The sequence below is a fragment of the Pelodiscus sinensis genome, chromosome 3 (genome assembly GCF_052426305.1).
Source record: "Pelodiscus sinensis isolate ZL-2025 chromosome 3, ASM5242630v1, whole genome shotgun sequence".
In the NCBI taxonomy this organism is placed as follows: domain Eukaryota; kingdom Metazoa; phylum Chordata; order Testudines; family Trionychidae; genus Pelodiscus; species Pelodiscus sinensis.
The window spans coordinates 158,675,071-158,688,877 of NC_143054.1; the positions used below are offsets into that span (position 1 = coordinate 158,675,071).

At 44.3% G+C, this 13,807-nt stretch overlaps 1 protein-coding gene across 1 annotated transcript in view; it reads left to right on the plus strand.

The window, feature by feature from the left end:
• Positions 1-13,807, plus strand: part of DNAH14 (dynein axonemal heavy chain 14) — a 605,515-nt gene that overhangs the window by 457,930 nt on the left and 133,778 nt on the right. Inside the window, exon 58 of the mRNA XM_075925276.2 lies at positions 5,767-5,955. Coding sequence (XP_075781391.2) covers positions 5,767-5,955 — 189 coding nt within the window. The remainder of the gene's footprint in view (positions 1-5,766; positions 5,956-13,807) is intronic.

Consider the following 13,807-nt stretch of genomic DNA (forward strand, 5'->3'; position numbering starts at 1 on the left):
AAAGGTGATCATACAAGAGGGTATTCCTCTGTGATAGCCGGTCTCCAGATGGCCCTCAACATCACAGACAGTGGCCCGGTCCATGGCCACAGCTATTGCCATGAGAAGGACATCATGGCTGGTGTCTGCTGGAGTCCCAAAAGAACTCCAGGGCAAAGTGGAAGACCTCCCGTCGAAAAGCAAAAGCTTCTTCACAGAGAAGACAGATGAGATTCTTCATTCGGGAAAGGACTCCTGAACCACATTGCACATGCTAGGGTATACACGTCCCCATATAGGCGCAAACGTTATACCCCACAGAGAAGATATGATCAACCATACTTCCAGCAACAACAACAACACCGTCCCTTTGATCAGCCATGTATGAAACAACGTTCGCAATGAAGACGCACTCAGACCACCCGCACCTCTCCTCAGACAGCTGCTAAGCAGTAAATTTGACTCCTTGGTTGAGGGCATGCAGACATTGCACATTTTTGACCCAGAACAGCAAGGGTCTCGTATCTTTCATCACCGCCTGAGGCCATTCTATCTCCATTGGGCCAATATTACCTCAGACCATTGGGTCTTGGAAATTGTGTCAACGGGCCTCACCATTCCCTTCCTCTCTCTTCCTCCACCTATCCCACCCACCCTGATCCTCTTCAGGGACCCTTCTCATGAGGATTTATTAAAACAAGAGGTCCATTGCCTCTTTTCCATCAGGGCCATAGAGAGGGTGCCAGCAGAGCTCACAGGAAGAGGGTTTTATTCTTATTATTTCCTCACCCAGAAGAAAACAGGAGGTTGGAGACCAACACTCGACCTCCTCAAGCTCAATTGACACCTCTGAAAACAACGGTTCAAGATGGTCACCTTAGCTACTATAATCCCTTCTTTAGACAACTGAGACTGGTTTATGGCCCTTGACCTTCAGAATGCTTATTTCCATATCGCCATTCATCCAGCACACAGATGATTCCTTCATTTCAGTCACCAACAAGCATTTGCAGTACCAGGTACTACCCTTTGGACTCGCATCCTCCCCTAAGATATTCTTGAAAACCCTGGTGGTAGTGGCAGCCCATCTGCATCGGAAGGGAGTTATAATTTTTCTGTACCTAGTCGATTGCCTCATAAAGGGACAATCGTACGAGGAAACGAGTCATATAGTCACAATAGCGAGGCAGACCTTCGACTCCCTTGGGTTGATCATAAACCAATAGAAGTCGACAATTGAACCATCTCAAAATTTGAACTTCATAGGTGCCCATCTATACTCTCCTTTAGCACGAGCCTACTTACCGGTAGAATGGTTTCAGATGACGCAAGACCTATTGGACATCCTACTCCATGCACCCACTGTTTCGGTACTCACCTGTTTACAGGTATTGGGTCATATGGCCGCTACTACCTTCATAGTCAGTCATGCGAGACTACATTTTCGCTGCCTCCAATACTGGATGGTGACAGTATAAGTCTCGATGAGACACAATGTCCACAAAGTAGTACCCCCTCACCTTCCCAGCCCACGTCCGTACATCTCTCATATGGTGGACCAAACCACACAACATCCTGGCAGGCGTACCATTCCACCAGCACCAGCCATCAAGGCAGATAACTATGGATGTCTCCCTTACTGGCTCGGGTGCCCATAAGGATGACATGATGGTTCAGGGCTAATGGTCCACAATAGAAGCGGCCCTTCATATAAACCTTCTTGAACTCAGAGCAGTCAGCAATGCTTGCACACTCTTCCAGGACTACATATCCAGTACAACCATCAGAATACTCACCGACAATACTGCAACTATGTATTACATAAATCGCCAAGGCGGTACACGGTCCCAATCACTCTACACAGAGGCTGTCCGTCTGTAGAGCTGGTGCATCTTCCATAAGGTCACATTAGTAGTGTCTTACTTACCTGACACCAACAAATTGATCATGGACTTGCTGAGCAGACATTTCCCACACAACTATGCGTGGGAGATACGTATCAATGCTCTCCAGTGCGTCTTCCAACATTGGGGATTCCCATTAATAGACCTAATAGACAGGCCTGTGCCTGTTCGCCACAGGCAAGAATGCAAAATGTCACTGCTACTGCTCCAGAGCCGGCATTGGACAGGGGTCTTTGGGGGATGCCTTTCTGCTCCAATGGGGGAATTCCCTACTCTATGCTTTCCTTCCAGTTGTACTAATAACCAGAGTCCTGGAGAAGAAAAATGCCAACGGAGCCCAAGTCATTCTCATAGCCATGGTACCCGTTCCTCCATCAAATGTCTCTGAAACCTCCATACATCTTTCCTCTTCTGCCAGGTCTACTCACTCAAGACAAGGGCTTTCTCTTCCACCTCATAGACTCATAGACTTTAAGGTCAGAAGGGACCATTATGATCATCTAGTCTGACCCCCTGCACAATGCAGGCCACAGAATCTCACCCATCCCTCCTAGAATAATCCTCTCACCTATATCTCAGATATTGAAGCCTTCAAATACTTTGAAGACCCCAAGATGCAGAGAATCATCCAGCTGTGATCTGTACCCCATGCTACAGAGGAAGGCGAAAAACCTCCAGGGCCTCTGCCAATATACCCTGGAGGAAAATTCCTTCCCGACCCCAAATATGGCAATCAGCTAAACCCTGAGCATGTGGGCAAGACTCATCAGCCAGACACCCAGAAAGTTCTCTCTAGTAACTCCTATCATCCCTCCATTGACCTATTTCCCACTGATAATGAATGGTCAATTAGTTACCAAGATCATGTTATCTCATCAAACCATCCCCTTCATAAACCCATCTAGTTTAATCTTGAAACTAGATAGATCTTTTGCCCCCACTACTTCCCTTGGAAGGCCGTTCCAGAACCTCACTCCTCTAATGGTTAGAAACCTTCGTCTAATCTCAAGTCTAAACTTCCTACTAGCCAACTTATAGCCATTTGTTCTTGTGTCCACATTGGTATTAAGGTTAAATAATTCCTCTCCCTCCCTGGTATTTATCCCTCTAATATATTTAAAGAGTGCAATTATGTCCCCCCTCGGCCTTCTTTTGGTTAAGGTAAACAAGCCACGCTCCTTGAGTCTCCTTTCATAAGACAGGTTTTCCATTCCTCGGATCATCCTAGTGGCCCTTCTTTGTACCTGTTGCAGTTTGAATTCATCCTTCTTAAACATGGGAGACCAGAACTGCACACAGTATTCCAAATGGGGTCTCACCATTGCCTTGTATAATGGCACTAACACCTCCTTATCCCTACTGGAAATACCTCGCCTAATACATCCCAAGACCGTATTAGCCTTTTTCACGGCCATGTCACAATGGCGGCTCATAGTCATTCTATAATCAACCAGGACTCCGAGGTCCATCAACCAGGACACCTGAGCTGCTACACCTGACTGCCTGGCTCCTAGCTGGTTTAACAACTCCAAGGACTTATGCTCGGACCAGGTCAAAGAGATACTGATTCACAGTAGAAGGAAAGCTACCTGAGCAACTTACATGGCAAAATGGTGCAGATTTGCTACCTAGTGCTCCAAGAACCATATTAACCCCTTTAGTTCATTGCTACACCAAATTTTCAATTACATTCTCTATCTGAAGCAAATGGGCCTGTCGATTGCGTCACTAAAAGTGCATCTAGCGACGATTACAGCCTTCCACCATTCTATAGACAGCACCTCAGTGTTTGCCCATCCAACCACAAAAAGGTTCCTAAAAGGTCTCTCAAACCCCCACCTCCACCCCCACTCTGGAACCTGGACTTGGTACTAGATACCCTGACACGTCTCCCCTTTGAACATTTGGCCACCATTCCACTCAACATGTTGACACTCAAGCTGATATTCTTACTAGCGGTAACATCAGCCCTCAGATTCAGTGAATTTGTTGCTCTTATGTCAACACCACTATATATAACCATCGCAATCTACTAGTTGATCACAGGGGCTCCATTAGTCAGCTCCCTTTGAAATGTTTATCTGTGCACAACAAATTTTACATCAGCACTCTTAATTTGCCGAGCAGCACCACAGGTCTGTAGTCCTCCCAATTAAAGAATAAAACACTGCATCACTTCCCAAGTACGGAAAGAATACTAGAAGAAATCAATGAGAAAGAAAAATGGTTCCACCCAGAAAACTTCTGTGCACACTTGAAGAAATAAGCAGAGGGATTCAACAGGTGATTTCAGGAATTAGATGTGATGGAACCAATTGTAATATTTGTCTCAAATCCATTCCTTCAAGTAGAAGACATTGGCAGCTTAGCTACCAAATTTCATCAGGTGTTTCGTTTACGAAGTAGTGGACTTGATACAGAGATAATTACTATGCAAAATGATATTGAGCTGAAAGTCAGAGCAAGGGACAGTGATTTTTGGAGACTTGTAAACTGAGAAAAGTGCCTACTTCTATCATCTTGTGCTTTCAAAGTGAAGGCTTACTTTGGCTCCACACACCTCTGTAAGACAGCATTCTCCCAAATGAAGATAATCAAGTCCAAGTATCGCACCCACCTCACAGATGCCCATCTGAATGACTGTATATGACTAGCAATCTCAAACTACAACCCAGACTTCAAGGCACTGGCAAATAATGTTCAATCACAGGTGTCACACTGAGACTTGGTGAATAGACGACAAAATATATCATTATAAATACTTGATTTTAGATTTACATAGCAGAGGACAAAATGTATAATTATAAATACTTCATTTTAGATTTAAATAGCATAAATTAAAAACAGACCACTTAATTTATAACTATAAACACGTGATTTTCATTTTATATATAGCATAATTTAAAAATAGACTGTTTATCTACAACATTATCTTAGAGTAGATCTTGGGTTGCCTGTAAATTCAAAAAGTGATCTTGGGCTGAAAAAGGTTGGTGACCACTGGTATACAAGCTTCACTGCAGACTCGGTGTCACTACGCCCTCATCCGGCATTTATATCTAAAATCTCCTTTGAGTTTCATATTAACAAGCCAATTATACTTCCCACCTTCTACCCCAAACCACATGCTTCACTCCAGGAGGCATCCCAACTTACCCTCAACGTGCGTCGAGCGTTTGCTTTTTACATCGATAGGACACAGGACTGGCGTAAAACCAACTGCCTGTTGATATCTCTCATAGAATGTTCTAAAGGCCAGGCGTTGTCTTCCCAATATCTTCATGTATCAACACCTCTCATTCCAGTAACAATCATACAATTAAAAAATCATAGTTTTACACACTGTATTGTTACACACATCTTAAGAGGACAATGATATTCAACAGATTAGAGCTTTCAAATGATACATCACAAGGCATACTTTATTCAAAATATAGCCATATTAAACTAATGAACATGGGGTATTGGATATAGCAGTAGGTGAACAAACTTCCACCACAATTGAGGTCTGATTCTACTGTCAATATGAATGTGTAACTCCTGTTTACTCTACGAACTACATGTGTAGGGAGTGCAAGATCAAGGAAGTTATGAGCTAGGAAATTCACTTTTCTTTAGGTACATTGTTATTTTAATATTTGTACTGTGATTTTAATATTTGTACTGTGATAGTCTTAAATGCATGACTTAAAAATGAATAGGTAAAAGTTTACATTGTTGATCATATATTAGTAGAGTGTATTGTCACTTAAGAGAGCATTATATTAGTGAAAATCTGGTAATCTGAAGATAATTTTTAATAAAATAATTCCAGCCAGCAAACTAGTTTGGGAAAAGAGACATGTAACTAATTCCCCATCCCAAAATTAAACCTTTATTTCAGAGAGTGCATAGCAAGCTTCATATTGTTTTGGCAACAAGTCCTGCAGGAATTAACTTCCGTCAACTTTGTCGGACATATCCTGCCATTGTTAATTGCTCTACAGTGGATTGGTATGACAGTTGGCCTGAAGAAGCTCTCCTTCATGTTGCAAAATGCTACTTCAGCGATGAGGACATTTTTAATAGTGAGGTAGTCTAATAATAGAATTTAACTTTTTTTAACTATAATTAATACTTTTTTTCACTTATTGTGCATTTGATACCAGATTCAGATCTGTTTGAGCAGTGGTTCCCAAACTTTTTGGAATCATGCCCCCTTTTTGATTTTTGAGAAACCCTCATGCCCCCCTCCCAATAGCAGCAAACTTGGGGTGGGATTGATCAGAGGGGAGGGAGGGAACTGGGTTGTCTAGTGCCCCCCTGGAATTTCTTCACACGCCCCCAGAGGGACATGGGGCATGCCCCCCAGTTTGGGAACACATGTGTTTGAGTATAAACAACATGGAAATTGCAGAGCCAAATTCATCAGAGATTTGAATGGTAATATAGGTTTGGTCCTGATTTTTTCACTTGCTATGTGAGTGTAAGTCAGGAATAACTTCTTTGATTCCAATAGGGTTATACTAGTGTAAAATCAGCATAACTGAGAAAAAGAATCAGGTTCAAAAAATATATGTCATAACGTTAAAACACTAATTTGATATAAAGAGAGATCTATATGCTGCAGTGCAAGAACTGGGTGCAATAGAAAAGCTAGGTGTCAGAATGTATAAAATAAAATTATTACTATATCGCAAAAATGAGTAACATTATTTTTTCCTGCTTCCTGTTGTACAAGTTTTAACTTGGCATATGGTGAATTTTACAAAAGCTGTTTTACTATAGAAAACCACTTTTCATTGAAGGAAATTTTTAACCAAAGTATAATTTTTGTGAAGTGAGTTTTAATTTTTTGTTACAACAATTACTAGGAAAATTTTTACGATTCTTGGTGATATATACGTATTTTTCCAGGCCTGATTATCAAACATGAAGGTTTAGAGTCTTTCCTCACTTACATTAGCTCAAATTTATTGGCTTCATTTTTATCATTATAAATTAAGACAGAATTTGATCATTTGTATAGCATCTTCATCTATAACAAAACTGTCCAGAATTTCACTTGTTAACAAGAGCAGCAATTGTTATTCAAGTGTCCTTTGTATATTCCCACTTATGGGATATGCCATCTGGTCTAGTGTAAATGGTGGAACCTTTTAATACCTCTGTCCCCTCATGCTATGCCTCCACTGCAATCCAAGGTGTGAGACCAGAATGGATAAACCTATTCTGGCTATTCTCCTCAACTGGTCTAATCAAAAAAATTAGTTAAGTAGTTTAGTTGTTTATAGCCAGTTTAGTGTTAAGAAGTTTGTTGTTCAGTTAAAAAAAAAAGCAAACAATGTGGCTACGGGCCGTTTTACGACTGCAGGTTGACAAAAAAGAGAGAAAAAAAGTGGGGGCAGACTGAGAAGAGCATCCCCTCATGATGACAGTTTCACTGGCTTCAAAAATATGCAACACTTGTCACAAGCCCAAGCCTGCTTCTGATAGGCACTCTTCTTGTATTAGGTGCTTCCGAAAGGCACGTGTACCTCAGAAATGCCCGCATTGCTGTAAGCTGACTGCAAGGGCACACTAAAATAAAGAGATGTAGCTCCGCCTGCTCTTATTTGACAAAGCTTCAGACATCAGTTTCTACACTGTCCACCACTCACTCAAAGTCTATCAGGGCTCAAAAGCGGAAAACCTCTTCCCCAAGTTCAGGGTCTTCGGCTAAGAAATGTGCCTCACCAGTGCATTCACTTCTGCCGGTTTTGACAAGTAGAGTCGGCACAGAGAACGAGCTGGTAACATCTGGCACTGCGCCTTCTTGATCTAAGGGCACGTCTAGACTCCTCACGGCTTTCGAAAGAAGATATGCAAATTTGTCACAAATTGGCATATATTCTTCTGATCCTGTTTTCGGAAGAGTTTTTTCAAAAAAAAAAGTAGTCTAGACATGGTTCTTTTGAAAACATAAGAATGGCCATACGGGGTCAGACCAAAGGTCCATCTAGCCCAGTAGCCTGTCTGCTGACAGTGGCCAGCACCAGGTGCCCTAGAAGAGGTAAACCGAAGACAATGATCAAGTGTTTTGTCTCCTACCATCCTTCTCCAGCCTCTGACAAACAGAGGCCAGAGACACCACTTCTACCCTCAGGCTAATAGCCTTTTATGGACCTAACCTCCATGAAATTATCTAGCTTCTCTTTAAACTCTGTTATAGTCCTAACCTTCACAGCCTCCTCTGGTAAGGAGTTCCACAGGTTGACTATGCGCTGTGTGAAGAAGAACTTCCTTTTATTTGTTTTAAACTTGCAACCCATTAACTTCATTTGGTGTCCTCTAGTTCTTCTATTATGGGAACTAATAAATAACTTTTCTTTATTCACCCTCTCCACACCACTCATGATTTTATATACCTCTATCATATCCCCCCTTAGTCTCCTCTTTTCTAAAGTGAAAAGTCCCAGTCACTTTAACCTCTCTTCATATGGGACCCATTCCAAACCCCTAATCATTTTAGTTGCCCTTTTCTGAACCCTTTCTAAGGCCAAAATATCTTTTTTGAGGTGTGGAGACCACATCTGTACACAGTATTCAAGATGTGGGCGTACCATAGTTTTATACAGGGGCAGTAAAATATTCTGTATCGTATTTTCTATCCCTTTCTTAAAAATTCCAAACATCCTATTTGCCTTTTTGACCGCCACTGCATACTGTGTGGAAGTTTTCAGAGGACTATCCACGATAACGCCAAGATCTCTTTCCTGATTTGTTGTAGCCAAATTAGCCCCCATCATACTGTACGTATAGTTGGGGTTATTTTTCCCGATGTGCATTACTTTAAACTTATCCACATTAAATTTATTTGCCATTTTGTTTCCCAATCACTCAGTTTGGTGAGATCTTTCTGAAGTTCTTCACAGTCTGCTTCTGTCTTGACTATCTTAAACAGTTTAGTATCATCCACAAACTTTACTATCTCACTGCTTACCCCTTTCTCTAGATCATTTATGAATAAGTTGAATAGAATTGGTCCCAGGACTGACCCTTGGGGGCAGGGCCAGCCTGAGGTATTCTGGCACCCCAGGCACGGGTGCGCAGCACCACCTCCGGGCGCACAGCACATGCATGGGCCTATCCGCGGGGAGCAGGCCCACCCCCCTAGGGTGTGCAGGCCTGCCCCCAGGGTGCACGGTGCATGCACGGCCTGGCTACGGCCACTGGCGCGCATCCCGGGGCTCGCCCCTCAGGCGCACGGTGCAAGCACAGCCCAGTCCGGCCTGGCTGTCGCTGCTGGTGCATGCGCTGGGCCGTGTAGGGCCTCGCGGCCGTGGGGGAAAGGGCGTTGCTGGCCGGCACCGCGGGAATGTGGGCGGACTAGTGCTGCGGGAGCTGGGCGCATGGCAGCTGTAAGGGACGCCGCGTGCCCCTTATAGCTGTCATCAGGTGTCCCCCATCAGTTGGCGCCCTGGGCAGCTGCCCGGCTCGCCCATGCCCCCATCCAGCCCTGCTTGGGGGACACCACTAGTTACCCCTCTCCATTCTGAAAATTTCCCATTTATTCCTACCCTTTGTTTCCTGTCTGTTAACCAGTTCTCAATCCATGAAACCCTTTGATTCCTGTCTGTTAACCAGTTCTCAATCCATGAAAAAAAACCACCCTTTTTTTTAAAGAACCATGTACACCTCATGTTTTTTAGGAAGAAGAATTATTTCAAAAAAGGGTGTTTTTTTTTTCAAAAGAATCATGTCTAGATTGGTTTTTTTTCCGAAGAAACTCTTCCAAAAACGGGATCAGAAGAAGATATGCAAATTTGCATCAAATTTGCATATCTTCTTTCAAAAGCCACGGGCAGTCTAGACATGCCGTAAGACTGCTCTGGATCCAAGAGCACGATACAAGGCACCATCGATGCTGACAGTGGAGGTGCGCTCTCATCAGCCAGCACTGACATCAGCTGCAGCACTGGCGCCTGCACCAGTATCAGCACCAGCATTAACAACCGTACCAATTTGGGATAGACAGCTGGAACCGACATCTCAGCTTCCTACTCCAGTGCCAGATGCATGCAGCAGACCACTGGCACCGGTGAAAGCCCTTACGAAATCCAATAAGCCCCGGAACCCTAGCCCGTAGTCCCTGACTTTCTCTCCGGCACCATCACCTTCGCCACCGACACCTGGGTCACCAGTCCCACAGTGTTCTGGAACCAGGAACAATTTCCCCTCATATAAGAGACACCATAGATCGGTGTCCCTTCTATCTCTAGCACCGGGGCAGGTATTCCCATGTGATGTTCATTCTAGACACATGGATCTGTCTCCTCCCCACTCTTTGAGGGGCTCAGTAACATTGTCTTGCTCTCCAACACTGTCGGTGCATGCAGCCTATAAGAGGATCATAGGAGTGTCTTCTTCTCAAGGCACTCATCCCCTAGATAGTCATTCTATGATCACTATATACATAAACACTACCACAACCGTTCACCTCCCTGGATGACTGGCGAACACTACCACCAGCCTTCCAAGGTGGTCACCTGGCTGCTATACGTCCTCTCCCAGACATCTGCCACTTCTTCTGCACTTGCTCACAGAAAACATACTCCACCACCTCGGAGTTCTTTCCCTCCACCTCATCATTCTGAACCTGAAGATGGTCAGTTATCAGAACCTGAGGAGCATCAGCCCAATACTTCCCCCACAGACCGATCCTCTTCATCTCCAGACGAAGCAATTATTCCTCATGCAAACCCTATCAGGAATAGAACAGGTAGTTGTTTAGTGTTTATAGTTAGTGTGACAGGGCAGGTTGATGGCTTGATCAGAAGAGGGAGAAAGGCAGCTCTGAAATAGCAACTGCCCTGGTTAATTAGGGGCAGCTGAGTCAGGGTGGCTCTAAAGGAAATAAGGACTAGCTGAGCTGACTTCAGCCAGCCATGGAACCTCTTTAAAAGCCTTCCCTGTGGTGGAGGGCGAGGAGGAGAGTGGAAGAGGAGCTTGGAGGGCAGTGGAGAGGAGTTACAACTGATTAGGTTAGTGTGAAAGATGCTGACAAAGAGAACGGCAGCATTGCCAAGGGAGGGGGAAGGTGAGGAGCTCCAACAGGGAGAGTTTGGTCTCCCTTCCCCAAGTAATCAGAGAGTCCAGCTGGTAACTGGGGAGAGCTGGTAACCCAGCACAAGCTAACTAGAAGCATCTGTCCTGACAGACATTTTGCCAAGGGACAGCCCTCCACAAAACATTGAAAGGGATAAGCAAAACCTGTGCTGCAATACCTAGACTTGATATTGTGGACTGAACACAGGTCTAGGACCCAGGAGTGGGACTGATCCTAAATACCAGACCATTTGTTGTTTTTTAAGGTTACATCAGTTATAGTTAGAGTTTGTATAGTTGTAGTTATTATAGTTCATTTAATAGTTCAAAAAAGAGAGAAAGTTTGTTATCTTCAGTTCGTTATATAACTCGCTATGCCAGGCTCTCCTGGTTTTAAGAAGTGCATCACATGCCATGACGCCCTGCCAGCATAGGACGGTCATGCCAAGTGTATCAAGTGCCTTGGAAAGACTCATGTTTCTCAGAAATGTGTCCATTGTGCCAACTTGACGGTTATGGTATGCAAGGACAGGGAGATGAGGCTAAACATGTTCTTATTCGACAAGGCGCTTCAGCCACCGGAGCATTCTCATGCGGTTTCCATTCCACAGTCTCCTAGGGTGGAGAAAAGAAAGGCCATTTCACCACTGTCAGCTCCAGCTTGAAAAAGCTTCGCCAGCTTGGTCTTTACTATCAGCACAACTAAGTGTCAGTGATAAGTCTGGCACATCTGGCTCAGTGGCACCCAAACATAAGTTACTCTCAGAACTAAAATCGTGACAAAAACCTACAACGGTGCCATCAACCGTCTTAACAGTCCACCAGTCGGCACCACCGGCAACAGCACAAGCTACAATGTCACCGGCAACATCAGCACCTTCTGCGTCAGAACCGTCCACACACATACTGACATCCTCGGCACCATCCACACACATGCCAATGACCTCAACACTAACCACTCATGCACCAATGAGCTCAGCACTGACGAACTTGGCACACACAGTGGCATGGGCATCTTTGGCACCATATGTCTTATCCAGCCCCCCGGTGCTGAAGAAAGCATCTATAAATCTACTTCAATGACTCCAGAACCACAAAAATTTTCCCAGCACCGTCTTCCACGCCACCTTCTCCATATTCTCCTCAATTAACAACAGATGTCAGGAGTTGAACCGCACATGAACAAATTAGGCACCATGTGCATAGGTACCATTTATCACCATCCCCTTGTACAAGATATGTACCTCACTCTTCTCTTCCTCCTTCAAGGGGATCACTGCACTCACCACGTTCTCTACACCTACCGGTACATCATCAGATGCATTACAGGAGCAGTCTTTCATCTCAGCACATTTCTCCAGTGTGGTTTTACCACAGATGACGCAGTCTAACATACTACCGGTATTATTCTTGGCATGACTCAATTTGCCATCACTATCACCACTCTGACTACAGCTATCCTTGCTGTCACAGTCACCCAATGTCCCATGCTCCCTCAGTTTCCCTGCGACCCTCAAATTGTCAGGGAATAGCAATGTCACCACCTAACACTTCCTTATGGCTCATCATTCAGATCCGGAAGGTTAACTATCTGAGGATGAAGAGCACCCACCAGACATATCAACAACTGATCAGTCATCATCAACCCCTGACCAAGCAGTCATACCTGGTGACCAGTTCCCTCCTGACGACCTGAGGCAGTTTGAGGAGCTTTTCAAAAGGGTGGCTGCATCTCTGGGCATTACGCTAATAGAGGAACTAGAGAAGCAACATAAGCTTCTCAAAAATCTCCAGCCATCACAACGGTAAAAAGTTGCAATTCCCATAGATGAGGCCGTCATGGAGGCTGCTGATGAAATATGTCAGACTCCAGCATCAGCGCCACCAACTAACAAATGAGCTAACAAGATATTTTGTCCTTCCAATGGGAGCTGATTTCTTATTTTCCCACCTTCAACCAAATTCATTAGTTGTCAACGCTGCCCAACACAGATCCAAACTTCCGCAATACAAAAACATGACAGATAAAGACAATAAGTGTATGGACCTGTTTGGGATAAAACTTTATTCTTCCACCACCCTACTCATGCATATAGCCAACTTTGCAGTGTTGCTTTCCAATCACAACTTTGATAACTACACAAAGCTGACTTCCCTCTTAGAGCACCTATCGGACTCCAAAAGACCCATATTAAAATCCGTAGTTCAGGGGGGCTATACTTCCTCCAGAACAGCCCTCCAAATAGTGCTTGACATAGCAGACACAACAGCCAGAGCTACTGCGACATCAGTAGTTATGAGGAGAGCCTCCTGGCTACAATTTGCGGGAGTCCCTCGTGAGTTACAGTCAAAGTTGAAGATCTTCCTTTCAACAAGCAAAAATTATTTGCTGAAAAGACAGATGAAGTGCTGCATTCCAGCAAAGACCCCAAAACAACACTGCGAACACTCAGGATGTATATTGCTCTATACCATTGGAAATGATGTACCCCATATCAAAAGCAGTGGGAATTCTCCTACTCCAGGTACCAACAACACACTTTTCATCATTCGAGGAGCAAGCAGCACCCTCAGCAGAGACATCCACAGACCACTCGTAATACCAGCAACCAGGCCAACAGCAGGTTTGACCTGTTGGTGAAAGGTCTGGAAAATCTCCCCATCTCGCCCGAAACATCACATTCTACCCTGGCCTTCCACCACCATCTGAGGCCTTTCTATCATCACTGGGCTGCCATCACATCGGACTGTTGGGTCCTCGAAATAATAACATCAGGCTACACCATCCCATTTACTACACTTCCTCTCACCTCCCTGTCCCTCTTCAGAGACACCTCTCCCGAAAACCTACTAAAACA